Here is a 15,735-nt window from a genome sequence, read left to right on the forward strand (position 1 = left end):
TGAAACTTGGATAAGAGTGAAATACGGTGAAAGTTGCATCCTGTCCAGTGTTATTGTAGGGATAATGCAGAGTAATGCTTTTGGGATAAGGGTACTGGGAGCTTTTGTTGCAATGCATTAGGAGAACGTTGTGTGACCTTTTTAGAAAATGTTTTTGCTGCTGTTTTTCAACATTTTCCAGTGAGATGTCTCTTTGTCACCTGAAGTTGCATTTGTCTTTTTTAATAATTGGACACCAAAGCTGATTTTTCATAGCTCTTTTTTATAGAATCATTGAATAGCTCAGTTGGAAAAGCCCTCTAAGATCAACTCCAGCTGTTTCTCCCAGCGCTGCCAAGGCCACCACTAAACATCCCCAGGTCTCACATCCACATGGCTTTTGAGTTCCTCTGGGGTTGGGGACTCCATCATTGCCTTGGGCAGCTGTGCCAGGGATGGAAAACCCTTTCAGTGAAGAAATTTTTCCAAATATCCAAGCTCAATCTCTCCTGGTGTAACTTGAGGTCGTTCCCTGTCGCAGACATCCTTTTCACTAAAATCCTTTCTTTAGGATTTTTTCCTTCTGAGAAGCTGTGGCCTCAGAAACAAATGTAAACAACAGGTTATCTGCTGCTGTGGAATGCAATAGGTCAGTCTGGATTGACCCAGCTTGGATATTTAGAAATAATGGCCAATCCAGAACGGAGCTCTCTCGGACACAGTCTGAGAGAGCAGGGTTTGTTATCATTCTTTACTTTTCTATTCTTAGCTTAGCAAGCTTCTGAAAAGCTCTCCTGCTTTTTCTTTGTAGTATAGTTATAATGTAGTTATATATATATATATCATAAAATAATAAATCAAGCCTTCTGATCATGGAGTCAAGGATCTCGTCTCTTCCTTCACCCAAAAACCCTTGTGACAACCGTCACAGTTCCCTCTCCTCCTGTCCCTGTTCCCTGGAGCACAACCCGACCCCCCTCCGGCTGTCCCCTCCTGGCAGGGACTTGTGCAGAGCCACAAGGTCCCCCCTGAGCCTCCTTTGCTCCAGGCTGAGCTCTTTCCCAGCTTCCTCAGCCCCTCTGGATATGCTCCAGCTCCTTATGTCTGTCTTGTATGTCTGGACAAAATGCTCAGGGCTCTGCTGGAACAGCTGATCACCTTCAGCATGAAAACAGGGTCTGCAGGACCTGCTGCTGAGCACACCACCACTGCTGATGGACAGACAGACAGACCCCACCATCCCTTCAGAGTATGGATCCAGCAGGACTCCTGCTGTGCTTGTCAAATCCTCTTCCTCAAGCCTGCATGCTTCCAGGGAGATGCTCCCTGGAGCAGCTCAGGACCTCTCAGCTTCCCCACAGCTTCTGTCTCTGGAGTGTGTGACAGCCCTGTGAATCAGCTGGCACAAGGCACAGCCAAAGTGGGCTTCATTTAAGAGCCTTTAAGAGTTTCTATCCTGAATCAGTTGGAATGTTCTGACAAATGCTGTTGTCTTCAGGGTTTTTTAGTAGATCAACAGACCTCTTCAGGATTAGGGAATAAATAGTTTTAAAAAAAAAAACAAACCTTGTCATTCCTTGGACATTTTTACTCTAGGCCAGTGTCAGTTAATAGGGAAATGTCATGAGTGTGTTTTGATGTCTATTTCTAGTTTCCAAGCAGCAGTTTTCTCTTTTGAAGGGTAATTTAGTTAAAATCAGTGCAGGAGGACGGTTTCAAATGTAGGAAAGACTTTGTTTGGTGTAAATTGATAGTCAGGGGATTTTGAAATAGGATCAAAATGCTGAGGGGTGTTGATGCCTCTGGAGATCAGATAAATGAGGCTAAAGCAGTGTGAAAATTGGCATATTTTGTGTCTCTCTGGTATTCCTGTACCTTGTTCTAGTATTTCCTAGAGACAAGAGATGGGGGGATCTCCCTTCAAACAGTCTCACTGCACTGACTGGTACCTTCTGTGCTGCTTCTTGGAAAATGCATTGACTCATCCTCATTCTGGCTTCTTCAGAGGAAAATCCTGGTCACAAATCAGCTCTGTGAAGGATGTGGAAATTGTGTAAATGGGTTAGGTTTAGGTGACACTGTGTTTCTCTCAAAAATTGTTGGAGTATTTCCTTACCAAAGGTAGAAGTGAAGGTCTTGCCATGGTTTAACTGCTTGAGAGGATAAATCTTTGCTTACAGTGAAGGAAAGTGTAGGTCAACAGGTGCCTCCTGTTCAGTAGGTTCAAAATTATGTAGAAAATGGGTATATTGTGAGGTGACAGTTTGCTGTGAACTGAAAGTGCTTTTCCATGATGCTGAAAGTAAAAGCTGACAAGTGTAGAAAGATCTCCTAATGGTGAGAGCCAGGGGGAATTTCAACTGCTATTGTATTTCCAGTTAAATTTTCTCCAGTCTCTGCATGCATTTCTTTGCATTTGTTGACATGGATGGATTTACCCAAAGCTTTCAGTGTCATGTTACCACAGAAGCATTTTTTGTAGGACTTTGTGACACCCTTCTGTTTTTTTTGGGTGTGATGCAAAAGTACATGAGCTTATCAATGTAAAGTCTTTACCCTGTGCTGTTTGAAGTGTAGGAACTGAACTAGTCTCAAATATTGACTTCCTCCCACAGATGGTGATACAGTTTGGAAGACACATCAAGTGACTTGAGGGGCTTTTTGTTGCAAATATTGTGATGTTTACAGACTTGATATCTAATACAGCGAGTGTGCCATGTCCTACTGCTGAGCAGTTCCAGTGGTACAGATGCTCAGTTGTAGGAGATTCCTGGTGCTGCAAAAGCACATAGGGAGAAAGCAGCTGTCCCTGAAAGAAACTTGGATACTGCAGACGTACCTCGGAGCCAACTCCCTAAGTAGTGCAAATGCCTACAAAAGTAGGGACAAAGACAGCAGATGCTGGAGTGAACTAAATGAAAAGTATCCTAGGCTGATCTTAAATATCACAGGCTAATGGTTTATTTTCCTCCCTATTTAGTAGCATAATGGTTTAAAATGTTCTAAGACAGTATTCTTTCACCAGAATGTTTGAGAGAGACTTTCACATATGCCTAACTGACATCCCCAGTGATTTCCACTTAGGCAGCCTAAAGCAAAAAAACCCTGTTGAGGGAGCAGCACCACAGCTTTTAAAATAATTTATTTTAAAATAAACTTTTTGGGAAAGGTTTTCAACCTTTAAAGCTAACTTATGTGCTTATGCTACCTTGTGTGCCTCAAGAGTTCTGTCCTCTTAATCCTGGTTTATTTGTCTTTTTTTTTTTTAACTTTGACATTTTTTTAAGGAAAAGATCATCCATATTTGAAAACAACTTCAGGTCTTAAGTTATTCAGTTTCCTCACTACGTGCCTGTATTTCTTGCTTCCAGCATGGAAAAAAAAGCCCAGAAAACCAGCCAAACTTCAGTTATTCCTCACACCAGGTGTCTGAATGTGTGGAGGTCCTTTTCCTCCACACACTGCCGTTCAAGTCAGTCTCGTGGAGAAAGGAGCATTAAATAAATGCCTTGTGCCCAATGTCCTGGAGGCTGCACAACTTTGGCAGCCCTGGAGCTTGTGCATGCCATTCTTCAGGTTATGCTGAATTTCCAAGTCATCATAAAGCTTTCAGTTGCAAAGTAAAACTACTTTTAGTCCTTGAAGTAATGCATCAGGCAGAGTTGATTTGTGGCGTTTATGTTCCGATAAAAATCACCACTTCAGCTGCAGCTTATGATGAGTTTAATGCTCTGATCTCTGGTCTGGAATGGAACTTTATTTTACTTACATGGCTTTATTAGGACATTATTGCATCATCCTAATGCATTTTGCAATTCCCCGTAAATTGTAGATGAGGCAGTGTAGAGTCATTCTTGGGTGGCTGTGGATGCATCCTGGGGGGAAATAACATTGCAGGATTTTCAGGTAAAGATTTAGTGAAGAGGTTGATGTTGGTACAAGGAATTCTGATTTATATCCTTTTGGCTTTTAAAGACACAGAAATATGCACCTGTGAGATGAGCCAGCTGGAATGCCAGGACCCCAGCATTTCACACTGAAGGGATTAAAAGAAAAGGATTTTAAAGAAATAGGAGAATGTGTAGAGGTGGAAGGAAAACTTAACTCTTTTGCCGGTGAGTGAAAGTAGCTTCACACACCAGTCAACTTTGCCTTGGGAGTAGAGTAATGTCTTATTTCAGCTGCACTGAGAGACTTGTTACATTAATGTTACATTAACATTGCTCAGTCTGTGCAAATACAGAAATCCCTAAAGAAATATCAGTTATCCCAAGGTGGTAACATAGGGGAAGCAGTCTCAAGTAGTATCACAGGCAAATCTGTAGCTAAATTGTCTGGATAATTACGTGCTTGAAAATGTAGTAAGTTTTTGTGGACCTTGCTGCTGTGGTATTTCAGCAACTGGGTTTTGGAGGTAATTGGGAATTGAGCTTTCTGGATTGTCTCAAGAGAAGTTATTGGCACAGTGGCTGGTGCAATGATGTGTTGAATTCAGATCTATCTGAAAGAGCTTAGTGTGTTTAATAGGACTTAATCCTTGAATTTTTCAGGGCTTGCATGTGATGGAAATGTTACTGATACTGGGCTCTAGGAAATTAAACAGCCAACTTGCCAACACCTTCAGGTGCAAACTACTCTTTTGTCACAGCTCAAAACTGTCTCCACTTTCTCAGAAACATCTGAGAGCCTGTGGCTGTCAAGGGATTTAGACTTAGAATATCATGTTTGTCTATCACCAGCATCTCAAGGACAATTAATTACAAAAAAAAAAAAAACAAACTTCCAAAAGTGTAGCTTTGCTTGTAACCTTTTGTGGCTAAACAGTTTATAAGTAACCAGTTAAATTTTTTCAGGCTTCTGGTCTGCAAGTGAGGCTGTAGCTCAGCAGAGTAGTTTGTGTCTATGGAAAAATCTCTCTTGGCTGGACCTTCGCTGGCCATTGTTACTGGTAATGAGAGGACAGAGTGAACTTGTGATGCATGCAAAAATGACCTCATTCAACATCCTGCAATTGTTAATGGGGTTAGTTAAATTCGGCACACGAGGGACGTGGTCCTGAGGGCCCATCTCAGAGCTGGTGAAAGCTCTGGTTCTCTGGTGGCTTGTCTGTTACATTTCACCAGCATTGCTGAAAGCAAAGCTGAGTTCTGGATGTGGAACAAACTGACAATTTACTTGGTAAAATTTAAGAAGTTGAAACTTTTTTTACGTTTCAGCAGTGTGAGCAGCGCTTTGTTTGCAGGTGAATTGTGCCTTTTGTTAGAAATAGCACAGAACTGATGTCCTTTTGCTGCAAGGTCGCCATGTACTGGGGTATTCCTTCAGTACTTCTCTTGTTTGCATTTGTAAGCTGAATCACAAAGGTTGGATGACTTTTATTTTTGACTGTAAACTAAAGCCTGCACAAGACCTTCATACACATTCCTGCAACCTTCTTCAAATAAATTAAAGAATTACAGAATAGTTTGGGTTGGAAGGGTGGAAAGATCAACTCATTCCACCCCCTGCCATGCACTGGGATGCCTTCCACTATCCCAGGTTGCTCCAAGCCCCATCCAACCTGGCCTTGAGCACTTCCAGGGATCCAGGGGCAGCCACAGCTTCTCTGGGCACCCTGTGCCAGGACCTCCCCACCCTCCTAAGCAGAGAATTTCCTTCTAACAGCTGATCTAAATGTCTTCTCTTTCAGTTTAAAATTGTTCCACCTTGTCCTGTCACTATCTGCCTGTATAAAAAGTCCCCCTTCATTTTTTTTTAGAACCCCATTTTTAAATACTGAGTGGCCACAAATTATTTCCCACTATTTGAATGCTTGAAGATGTGGGAGCTTTTCACCCTTCCCACTGGCTTTTAAGATGTTTTTCTGCAGCATAAGATCCATGGTGTTAGGCATTGCTGGAAGGCCTTGAGGATACCTTGGTGTGAGAGCTCAGGAGATCCAGGAATGTGACTCCTGCACTGGCAATTCCTCTGGCAGTGGCTGCCAAAGCTGTTCCTGCACTGTAGGAAAACTCAGGCAGCACAGCTGTCAAAGCACAGTGTTGGTGCTTTGTAAAGTTCAGCTGTGAGGACACACTTGATCTTTAGAGGTTCCTTGATCAGGGCACATCAGAAGCCAGAAGATTGTGTATTAATTCATTCCTTTATGAAAATACTCTCAATTTAGTTATTTCTACAAGCAGGTGGCAGGGAGGCTAATAAATATTAATTTCATGAGAATAGAGCATTATCTATTTGTTTTCATAGCAATCCTCATGGGCTGCATGAGTCTGTGCTGTGATAAACCTGTGCTGATCCCTGGAGGATGGAGCAAAGACTTGGAGTCAAGTTTGTGTCAGACTGGAGGGCTTGGGCTGTCAAGGGTCATCAAATCCAGCCCACTGCTGTCATAAGGATTGTGTTGTATGATCTCTGAGCCTGATCATTTGACTTATAAGCTCATCGAACCGTCTTTCAAAAATAGAACATCAGGCCATTTATTTTTTTAATTCTAATTTAAGCAGGGAAAGTCTCTTTGTGGCAGGCTCAGCTCAAGGCCGTGCAGCATCAACAGTGGGAAATTAGGACTGTCCCAAATGTGAGTGTGCTTTTAGGAAGGGGAAAAAAGAAAGCTTCATCCTATTAAATTTTATTGTTTTCCCACCTTGAAGAGATGTGCACACAAAACTGTGTGCTAAAAGCTGCTTCTGACTTTAATCTGCTCCATCATGTCTGAGTCAGATGCCCAGAAAGGACTTTGCTGGTAAATCTATCCCGTGGCATCGCTGTAGGAGGGCACCAGTAAGCAGATTAGCCATAGCTCAGATTCTGTGTCAACTGCCTGACCAAGGGTGTCTTCCTGTCTTGGCTGTGCCTGGACTTATTAACAGTTAATTATAACTTTTTAATATCCAAACCTAATATTTATCATAAGGCATTTAACTCTCTTGTGTGCAAAATTGTGTAAATTCATGGCTTTCCAGTACTGATCCTGAGGAGTTTTCAGGATGATGACTCTTAGATGCATTCTGGTCTATTTCTTAGGCTTCCCAAAATATTTTTTGGCAGAACATATTTGATTTATATGTAACAGTTTTCTAGAGAAGCTGTGGCTGCCCTGTCTCTGGAATTGTCCAGTCCCAGGGGCTTGGAGCAACCTGGGATAGTGGCAGGCAGGGGAGTGGGACTGGATGAGCTTTAAGGTCCCTTCCAACCCAAACCATTCTGTGGCTGATGAACATGCATGTTCTCCGAAATATTCTTTATAACTGGTAGAGCAGCCTTAAAATTAAGTTGGAATATCTGTTACTTTTATAAATAGCAGCAAGAATCATGGAGTGTTAAAGGTTGGAAGGGACCTTAGAGATCATCTAGCCCCAGACCCCTGCCATGGACACCTTCCACTATCCCAGGTTGCTCCAAACTCCATCCAACCTGGCCTTGGACACTTCCAGGGATTATTTGCAGAATAATTTAAAGAATGGAGTGAACATAGAGTATCCAGAAACCATTTTTTGGAGGTAAACTCCCATCTTATGGTCCTGGAAACGTTCAGTGCTTTGCTGCATCTACCCTGTGTGACATGCAGAGGTTTTTAATTCTAGTGTTGGAACTGTCTAGTCTTGGACATCAAATGACATTGGTGGCACTGATTTCTGCCATCATACAGAGTAAGAAGCTGGGATGTGCTGTTTGAGGGAGGGGCTTTTACACTGCAGAAACCCTTACAGGGGGCTCTGATCCCCTGCCATGTGCCTGTGCTGGGCTACTCTGGCCTTCAGCACAGTTGTGATGCTCCTGCTGTGTGACTGGATGTTCAGGACCCTCCCTCTGGTGGTTTGGTGCTCCTGAATCATCAGTGATTTCATGGGTGATAGGAATGATACATCAGTCCCCAGCTCCTGTTTTGTGTTGAGGGACCATAAAAATCCTCCATGCTACCATAAAAAAAGAATAGATGAAATTATTTTCTTATGTTTCTGGCACCTTTAGGTTATGATAAACTCCTGTGAGTAACCTGTATGGGATGAAAAGGTTTTATTTTGTTGTATGGCTGCAGTTGTTTCTCTTGCTGAATTTAGTGCTCATCTAGAGCAAAGCAAATCTTTGCTGTGGCTCAGATTAAACATTTTGGGAGCGCATTAGCTGTAGACTGGCATTGATAAAGCACTAACAAGCTCTAATCTTAAAGCACATGGACTTGAATTAATGCCAGGAATAATATGCATTTCCTTTCGTTTTCAAGTTTGTGGAGAACTTTCCCCCCTTTTTTTTTTATTGGGGGGGTGTGGAGGAGGAAATGAATTATAGTCCAAAACTGGGAAATGACAGCAATTAATCTCTGCAGTTGTGTGTAGGCAGGAGGGACTATTTGTTGCCTGACAGGCTGCTCTCAGGACTGGAAACAAAGTAGGTTGTTTGTGTCTTTTTATGTCCTCGTCCTAGTTTGCTTTAGGACAAGAGCATTTACCTCATGACGCTTATTTTTGAACTTCATACTGGAGGCAGTGTTCACATTCCACTCAGTCTTTTACAGGACCAAGAACGGAGAATTAGTCAGCTGTTCTTTGTTTTTATTTCCCTGACTCTTGAACAGGATCCAGGCTTGCTCCTGAGGTTTTTCATCTGGATTGGTCTGAATAAAACAGATTTTTCTTGCAACTGAAACCCCTTTATTTGCAAAAGGTTATGATAACCAGAAGAAGCCAAGCTCCCCCAGTTTTTGTTTGGGATGGGCAGTGGAACTGGCTTCCTGTGGTCATGTTCTCATTAAAGGAGGTTCATAGGACATTTATTTAAAAACAAACAAAAAAATGAGAGCTATCATGTTTGTGCCTTAATGTAGCATTCCAGGATGCTGTTGCTAAGATGATGCCTGCTGATTCTGGCATAAATAGTGATTTGAGCAGACCCTACCCTAAGGAGTTGAGTCCCAATCCTTTCTCCCCTGTATAGGAACAAATCAATTATTCTAAGGAGGCGGTGTTGTCTCTCGGTGCTGTTGTGTTGCTTTTTGAAAACGTTTTGTAAGTTAGTCCTTAAGTGGGATAATTGCTTTCAGCATTTGCAAGTTAAATGAAGAAAGCTCTAATTAGATTTTATAAAGTGGCTTAGCATGTTGAGAAGGCTTTTCATAAAGTATACTGTGTATTCACTTGGCATTGCACAATTGAATTTCGTGTAGCACTGACGAAACCTAAAAATCCTATTTGGCCCTGGGTGCTTAAAGGATTGAAAGCCTTTCTTGAGTGCTCCTGGCCATCCAGCCTCTCTTCCTTTCCCCACCATCCCACCGTCACCAGGGTGTTTATCTGTGCTGTAGAGACCAGAGGAGTTACATCCACACCAACCTGTTTAAAGAAGAGCCTTGGAGCTGGGCATAAAGCTTGGTATTTTGTAGCACTTCCAAGCAGGACCCTGCACATGTTGTTTAATCTGTTTTAGCTGTTATTGTGCTGTGCTGATTGTATGGTAGGGCTGGGTGGCACAGAGCCACTTTGTTCAGGTCAGTCCTGGCTCTGTGTGGGCACTCATTGAGTCCCACACAAGCCCAGCAGTGCCTGTGCTTAGTAGTTTTTGGTATTGTTTGGTGTCCTGTAGGTTAGAAATGTGATATGCTAATGCTTTCCTCTTGCCATCACAGCCTTGGCAGCAGCTGAGGCACTGGCCAAAGCAGCCTGACACACTTATTGCCATCTGAATAAGGACTTAGCCCAGTCACAAGCCCCTTTCACGTGTGGTTTCTGCAGTGTGTGTGCCAGGAGCTTTCTGATGAGAATGGAAGGAGTGCCCAGAGGCAGTGTTTGTTCAGGTCGTTTGGGTGCTGTTGCTGGACATGACTTTCAGAGTCTTATAGAAGATGGGCTCTCTTTGGGAAGTGACACCTCTACTACCTCAGTCAATCAGGTTGTGAAGCTTCATCTGCAAAAATGTGGATTCCATGTATAACAACTTAGAAGAAACCAGATCTAAAGTAAAGTACTTAATTATAAAATCACAGAATGGTTTAGGTTGGGATGGACCTTAAAGACCCTCTAGTTCCACCCCTCTGCCATGGGCAAGGACACCTTCCACTAGGCCAGGCTGCTGAGGGCCTCATCCACTGGCCTTGAACACTTCCAGAGATGAGGAGTTTTGCACAGGTTTGTTATGAGTTCAGACAGTCACAGAAGCAACTTGTCAAAACTGTGACTTGGTGATAAGGCCTAGATTTGAAGAAGGGCATAGAGATCTCTAGTCAGATCCACTCAGCCTGGGACATTAATTAATGGATCATGATCAGCCTACATCCTGGCAGGGGGATAAAAGGTTGCTCTTTTGCCCTCTAGCCATGCTTGATCTCCTCACCCTTGGGTTAGAGAGTCATCTCTGTCATGATCAGTTTTTCTCAATTATTGCTTTTAAAGGGTCAGATTCTTTGAACACTTGTGGAGTCAACAAACTTTGCTGTTTGAATTTACTGGATTGCTGTGTCCATGGCAAGCTGTGGCAGAGTGTTCCTCGTGTGAACAGCAGGCTGCTCTTGTAACCACATGGAGCACACAGCTTTGGATGAACACTCACAGCCACCCGCGGGCACTTGATTCATCACATGTGCCTTGAAGCATTTTACTCTTTTGTAGTGTCTTTTTAAATGGACTTTGTGTCCCTCTTTGAAGTACATATGAGCTACAAGGGCTGCCATGGTCAAGCTGAACTCAGAAGTGAACACAGATTTGGACTTTTCCCCTTTTCTGCCTTAAATGTCAAGCCAGCATGTATCACTGTTAATGGAGTTATTTACTCATTTTGGTAAACATGTAGGCTAAGGAGGAAACTTTGGCAGGTTCCTTGTGATCTTGTGAGTGGTGTGCAGGCAGAACTCCAGTCTTCTTGGAGAAGAGGTTTCAAATTGGATGAAGTTTCCTGTATTACAAGAGATAGCTCATGCTATGGCAGGCTCTGCAGTTTGGTAGAGCTGAAGTTCTTGCATGAACTTGAGGTAATGAAGATTCTGTGTCTGTAGAGATGAAATGTTAACCTTAAAGAGCTCTTTAAGAAAGCAGATTTTTACTGTGTGAGATGTGGCTAGGATGTAATTAAAGAAAAAAAGGTATTTTTCCTAAATTCTTTCCTCATTTTAAAATAGTCTTAGGAAATCTGTATGTTGCTTATTTAGTGTAGCAACTGTGGTTTTGCTGCCATTGCCTTGAAATGGGTATTGAGTTATGAAGTGTCTCAGCTTTGTGTCTGTGCTCAGACAAATTTTGGTTGATGGTGTAGCTTTTCATAGCAAGGCAGATCTGGAAATTGCTGAATTGGAGATTTACTCCTGAAAGTGCCAAAGACATTTTTTGAACAAGTTTGGGAGGATTTAATTTAGTCCACATAGAGGTGAGAGAGTGGGGGAATGATTCCTAAATTGTCCAATTCCATTAAGAAACTGCAGTGACCTGCCAGAGGGGAGGGTCAGAAGGCACAGGTGAATCCTCACATCTCACCCACAGGGCAGCTGTGCCAAGGAAAGTAGGTGCTCATGGGCAGGGGAGTGGTGCCATATCCCTCAGGGTCCCAGCTCCATGGCTTGGGATGGACTTTGCACGCTGGGGTGATTTATTTGTGAAGCAGGGGCTGCCTTTGTGAGTGCACAGATTGGTGCTTCTCATGCAAAGGAACTCCCCCATGGGTTTGGAACAGGCTCCTCTGCAAGATGCTGTTCTTGTATTTTCTAGGAACAGCGAATTGTGTTGTTGCCTTCTGTGTCCAAAGGCAATCAATGAGCCTTTGCATTTCAGGATTTTATGCTAATATTTCACTGCTATCAGTACTTTTATTTTCAGAAAATAAAATTATCCTAATTACCATGAAGTAACTAATCCTCAAAGCTGTAATCATTGCCGACATAATGCTTCATATTTACAAAATACGAACAATTCAGTTCACCTCTTCACATGGTCTTTTGAGTTACTGTAAAGAGTTTCCTGGAACCATTGCTTAATCAAGAAATTGAATTCTGTAACATGAATAGTAAAGGCTTTTGACATCAAAGATGTAATGCTTCCTTTCTTGTTTTATCCAATTTGGTGATGTGCATTCCATTAGTGTACTTTAAATTTCAATAGAATTTAAGTGAAAGGGTACAGTTATGAAGATTTTTTCATGAAGACATTCCACATCAGGTAGTACACAGAGCAACTGTTGTGCCGATTATTTGGTGTGATATGGCTACTCTTCTTTAACTATAAGTCTTCAATAATGATTTTAAAGATTTGCTATATCCTTGCCTACTTGCCTAACCTTTACTTTTCAATGATTTTGAATAGATTTTTTTGTATAGAATCTCAGAGTGGTTCGGGTTGGAAGAGACCTTAAAGATCATCCCATTCCATTGCCCGGCCATGGCAGGGACACCTTCCACAATCCCAGGTTGCTGCAGGTCCTGTCCAGCCTGGCCTTGGACACTTCCAGGGATGCAGGCTCAGCCACAGCTTCTCTGAGCAACCTGTGCCAAGGCCTCACCACTCTCACAGGGAAGAATTTCTTCCCCATATCTAATTTAAACCTGCCCTCTGTCAGTGGGAAGCCATTCTTTGTGTCCTGGCAACCCAACTGTGTCAAAATAAACTACAGAATTGATCTATACTCTTGATGTGATGTTTTTCATCTGGTATTTTGCACATAAGGCTTTGCAAACCTTGATTTCTAATGTTTTGGTGTACCACAACATCACTCTCATGCTTCAAGAAGAAGCACATGAAGGCCCTTAAAAAGAGATTTGGGATGCAGAAAGGAAACTACCCAGGCCAGCATAATCATCATCATAATGTCATTAAATAAATTACTCCATGATTTAACTTGAGCACTCCTGGATGGATTAAACCCATAATAAATTGACATGGGGCACTCTGTGTGTTTCTCTTGAAGATCATCACTCAGGGCAGTTTTGCTTACCGTGGGAAACTTTCTTTCAGCTGGAGTCTGGGAGGGCCATATCTATTTGTGAAGGACAGGGAGTTCTTTTGTTACCTTCCCAGAGCCATTACGGGATATGATTGCTTGGGGGAGTGTCTGCTTATGATCTGTTAGAAAACAGCCTATTAATAAAACAGAGCCTCTTGTAATAGAGCACTTCTTAATCTTCTTCCTGTGTAGTTATTTATAGGCTGTGACATCTTAATTTGCCTCTCATGTGCATCGACTTCTGTTATTTTAAAAGATCAAGTAGTTTTCACACGCCTCTGAGAATCACTTCTGGGAGAAACTGTCTGTTTTCTAAGGAATCTGACAGAAAAGGTTCAAATCATAAGTTTGTTGTGACAAATGCATTAAGGTTTTTTGCTGGTGTCGTTCTAAAGGACAGAAGTTAAGGGATGTGCTCTTGTAGTTAGTTATATATTAATCCTGTACTTGATTACAAGCAGATTTTCTTGAATTCTCCAAGGATTTCTAGCTGCTGCTAATATTTAATTTCCCGTAGCAACTTATCTGAAGCAATATTAAATCCGTTACTCTGTTCATTTTTGTGGTGAAACTGTCTGTTTTCTCAGGAATCTGACAAAAAGGGTTCAAATCATAAGTTTGTTGTGACAAATGCATTAAGGTTTTTTGCTGGTGTCTTTCTAAAGGACAGAAGTTATGGGATGTGTTCTTGTAGTTAGTATATATTTATCACGTATTTGATTACAAGCAGATTTTCCTGAATTCCCCAAGGATTTCTAGCTGCTGCTAATACTTATTGCCCCTTAGTGACCTACCTGAAGCAGTATTAAATCCATTACTCTGTTCATTTTTGTGGTTCTTGGCTTTCTCAGAGTGGTCCCAGTGCCAGGTCCTGTCACAAGATGTGCATTGACATCCAGCGAAGGCAGATCTACACCCTGGGGCGGTACCTGGATTCCTCTGTGAGGAACAGCAAGTCCCTGAAGAGTGACTTCTACCGCTACGACATCGACACCAACACCTGGATGCTGCTGAGCGAGGACACTGCAGCAGATGGAGGCCCCAAGCTGGTGTTTGATCATCAGGTCAGCCACACTCATGTCACCACATTTCTCTTCACAGAGAAAAGCAAGGCACAATTCTTCCCAAGAATATTTCTGGGTTTCACATTCTCAGAACGTCAGAGAAAGGAAAAACAATTCTTATCATTTGCTGTGCCCGTGTTTGTGTAAAATTAGAATGCAATATGGAGATTATTTACCCAAAGTGATGGTGGTCTGTTTCCTTGGCCTGTCAGGGCCAAGTATGTAGCCCCACATTTCTCTTCACAGAGAAAAGCAAGGCACAATTCTTCCCAAGAAGATTCTTATCCCATTTGCTGTGCCGGTGTTTTTGCAAACGTAGGATGCAACCTGGAGATGGTTTACCCACAGTGATGGTGTTTTGTTTCCTTGGCCTATCAGGGCCAGGTGTGTGTGTGTGTGTGTCAGGAGTGTCAGCTGAGATTCTGTGCAGTGTGTGCAGAGTTGAGTGCTTGGCACATACAGTTTAGATGTAATGTAATACAATGCAATATAATATAGACTAATATAGTATAATAAAGTAATTAATTAGCCTTCTGATAAGATGGAGTCCTCCTCATCATTTCTCCCTGCCGTGGGGCTCATCCTGTTTCAATACACTCATCCTCCTGCTGCAGGTTCTCAGTGTTTAAAAGCCAGTTTTGATTGTAGTCTCTGTGATTTCGAGGTGCTGTAGCAGCTAACAGAGCAGGGATGAAGAGGGTGTGATCTGCACTCAATTAAATCCTAATAGCAGTGCTGCTCAACGCCACTGGCTGCTGGTGCTCTAATCAAACCGAGTCAGAAGAATCATAAAAACCTTTGCAAACAAATGCATTTTATTAAGACACGTTTTATTAAAGCCCAAAGCACAGTTCATCTGGTTTTAATCAGTCTCCTTGAGCTAGGTTTGCAGATATGCCTTGCCTGGAGGGCCTTGGGGAGCAATTTTTAAAGCTGTGTATGGTACCTTTGGAAGAATACTCCAAGCAAGCTGCTGGACTAAGGCCAACACAGGAGCAGGATCCTTTCCAAATTGTTTTCCTTTAAAAACTGTAGAATTTGCTTTCTTTATAGAGCTTAAAACACCTTAGAGGAATGGCCACTAATCCTTTAAAAAGTCACATCTGTCTACGTGTTCAAATTGCAAACTTCTTTACTTATGTCGTGTTCAGTGGCTTTTGTCTACTTGAAAAAGGTATTTTGTTCTCAATTGATTTTTTTTTTATGAAGCATCGCCAAGAAACAGCACATCAGGACTCATTTTTAAAGCAGCCCAAGATCAGCTTTTATTGGTACTGGCTGTTTTGTAACCAAAGCTGTTGTTTGCCAGCACAATGTGCCTTTCTGCTGACACCGAAAATTAAAGATGCGCCATGTCTGCAGAACAGAAGCCAATCAGTCTTTCTGTTCTATTAATAACCAGTGCCAGTCTCCCAGGTGTTGGGGTAGAGGCACAAGGAAATTGTCAGCTGGCAAAGCTACTCTGGGTACCTTGCTTGCCTCTTGAAATGATTCCTTTTTTCCCCTGTTCTGTCTCTCAGGGAAGAAGGGCTTCACTGACTTCTGTCAGTCTGCAGCTCTTCCTCTTCTCTCCCTCAGCACCTACTGCAATGGCAGTTTTTATTTAACCTTCATGAATGTGCTGCACTAGAAGTGTTTTGTGTAGGCTTTGCTGAGTAGCATCTCTATCTTACTGTAATCTTGTCTGTTTGTTGGTTTGCTTTTTCCCCCCCCCCTCTGGTATTTTGTAACCCTCTGCTTTGCGCTTTGTCTGAAAACATCACCTGGAGTCAGG

The 15,735-nt window shown here is 42.3% G+C and overlaps 1 protein-coding gene across 3 annotated transcripts in view; it reads left to right on the forward strand.

Annotated features, from left to right (window-relative positions):
- The window catches only part of MKLN1 (muskelin 1), a 94,546-nt gene that overhangs the window by 52,421 nt on the left and 26,390 nt on the right, over positions 1-15,735 (forward strand). For all 3 annotated transcript variants that reach the window (XM_030959350.1, XM_030959352.1, XM_030959351.1), the window contains one exon: positions 13,749-13,961. In XM_030959350.1, coding sequence (XP_030815210.1) covers positions 13,749-13,961 — 213 coding nt within the window. The remainder of the gene's footprint in view (positions 1-13,748; positions 13,962-15,735) is intronic.

Source organism: Camarhynchus parvulus, chromosome 1A (assembly GCF_901933205.1).
Source record: "Camarhynchus parvulus chromosome 1A, STF_HiC, whole genome shotgun sequence".
In the NCBI taxonomy this organism is placed as follows: Eukaryota; Metazoa; Chordata; class Aves; order Passeriformes; family Thraupidae; genus Camarhynchus; species Camarhynchus parvulus.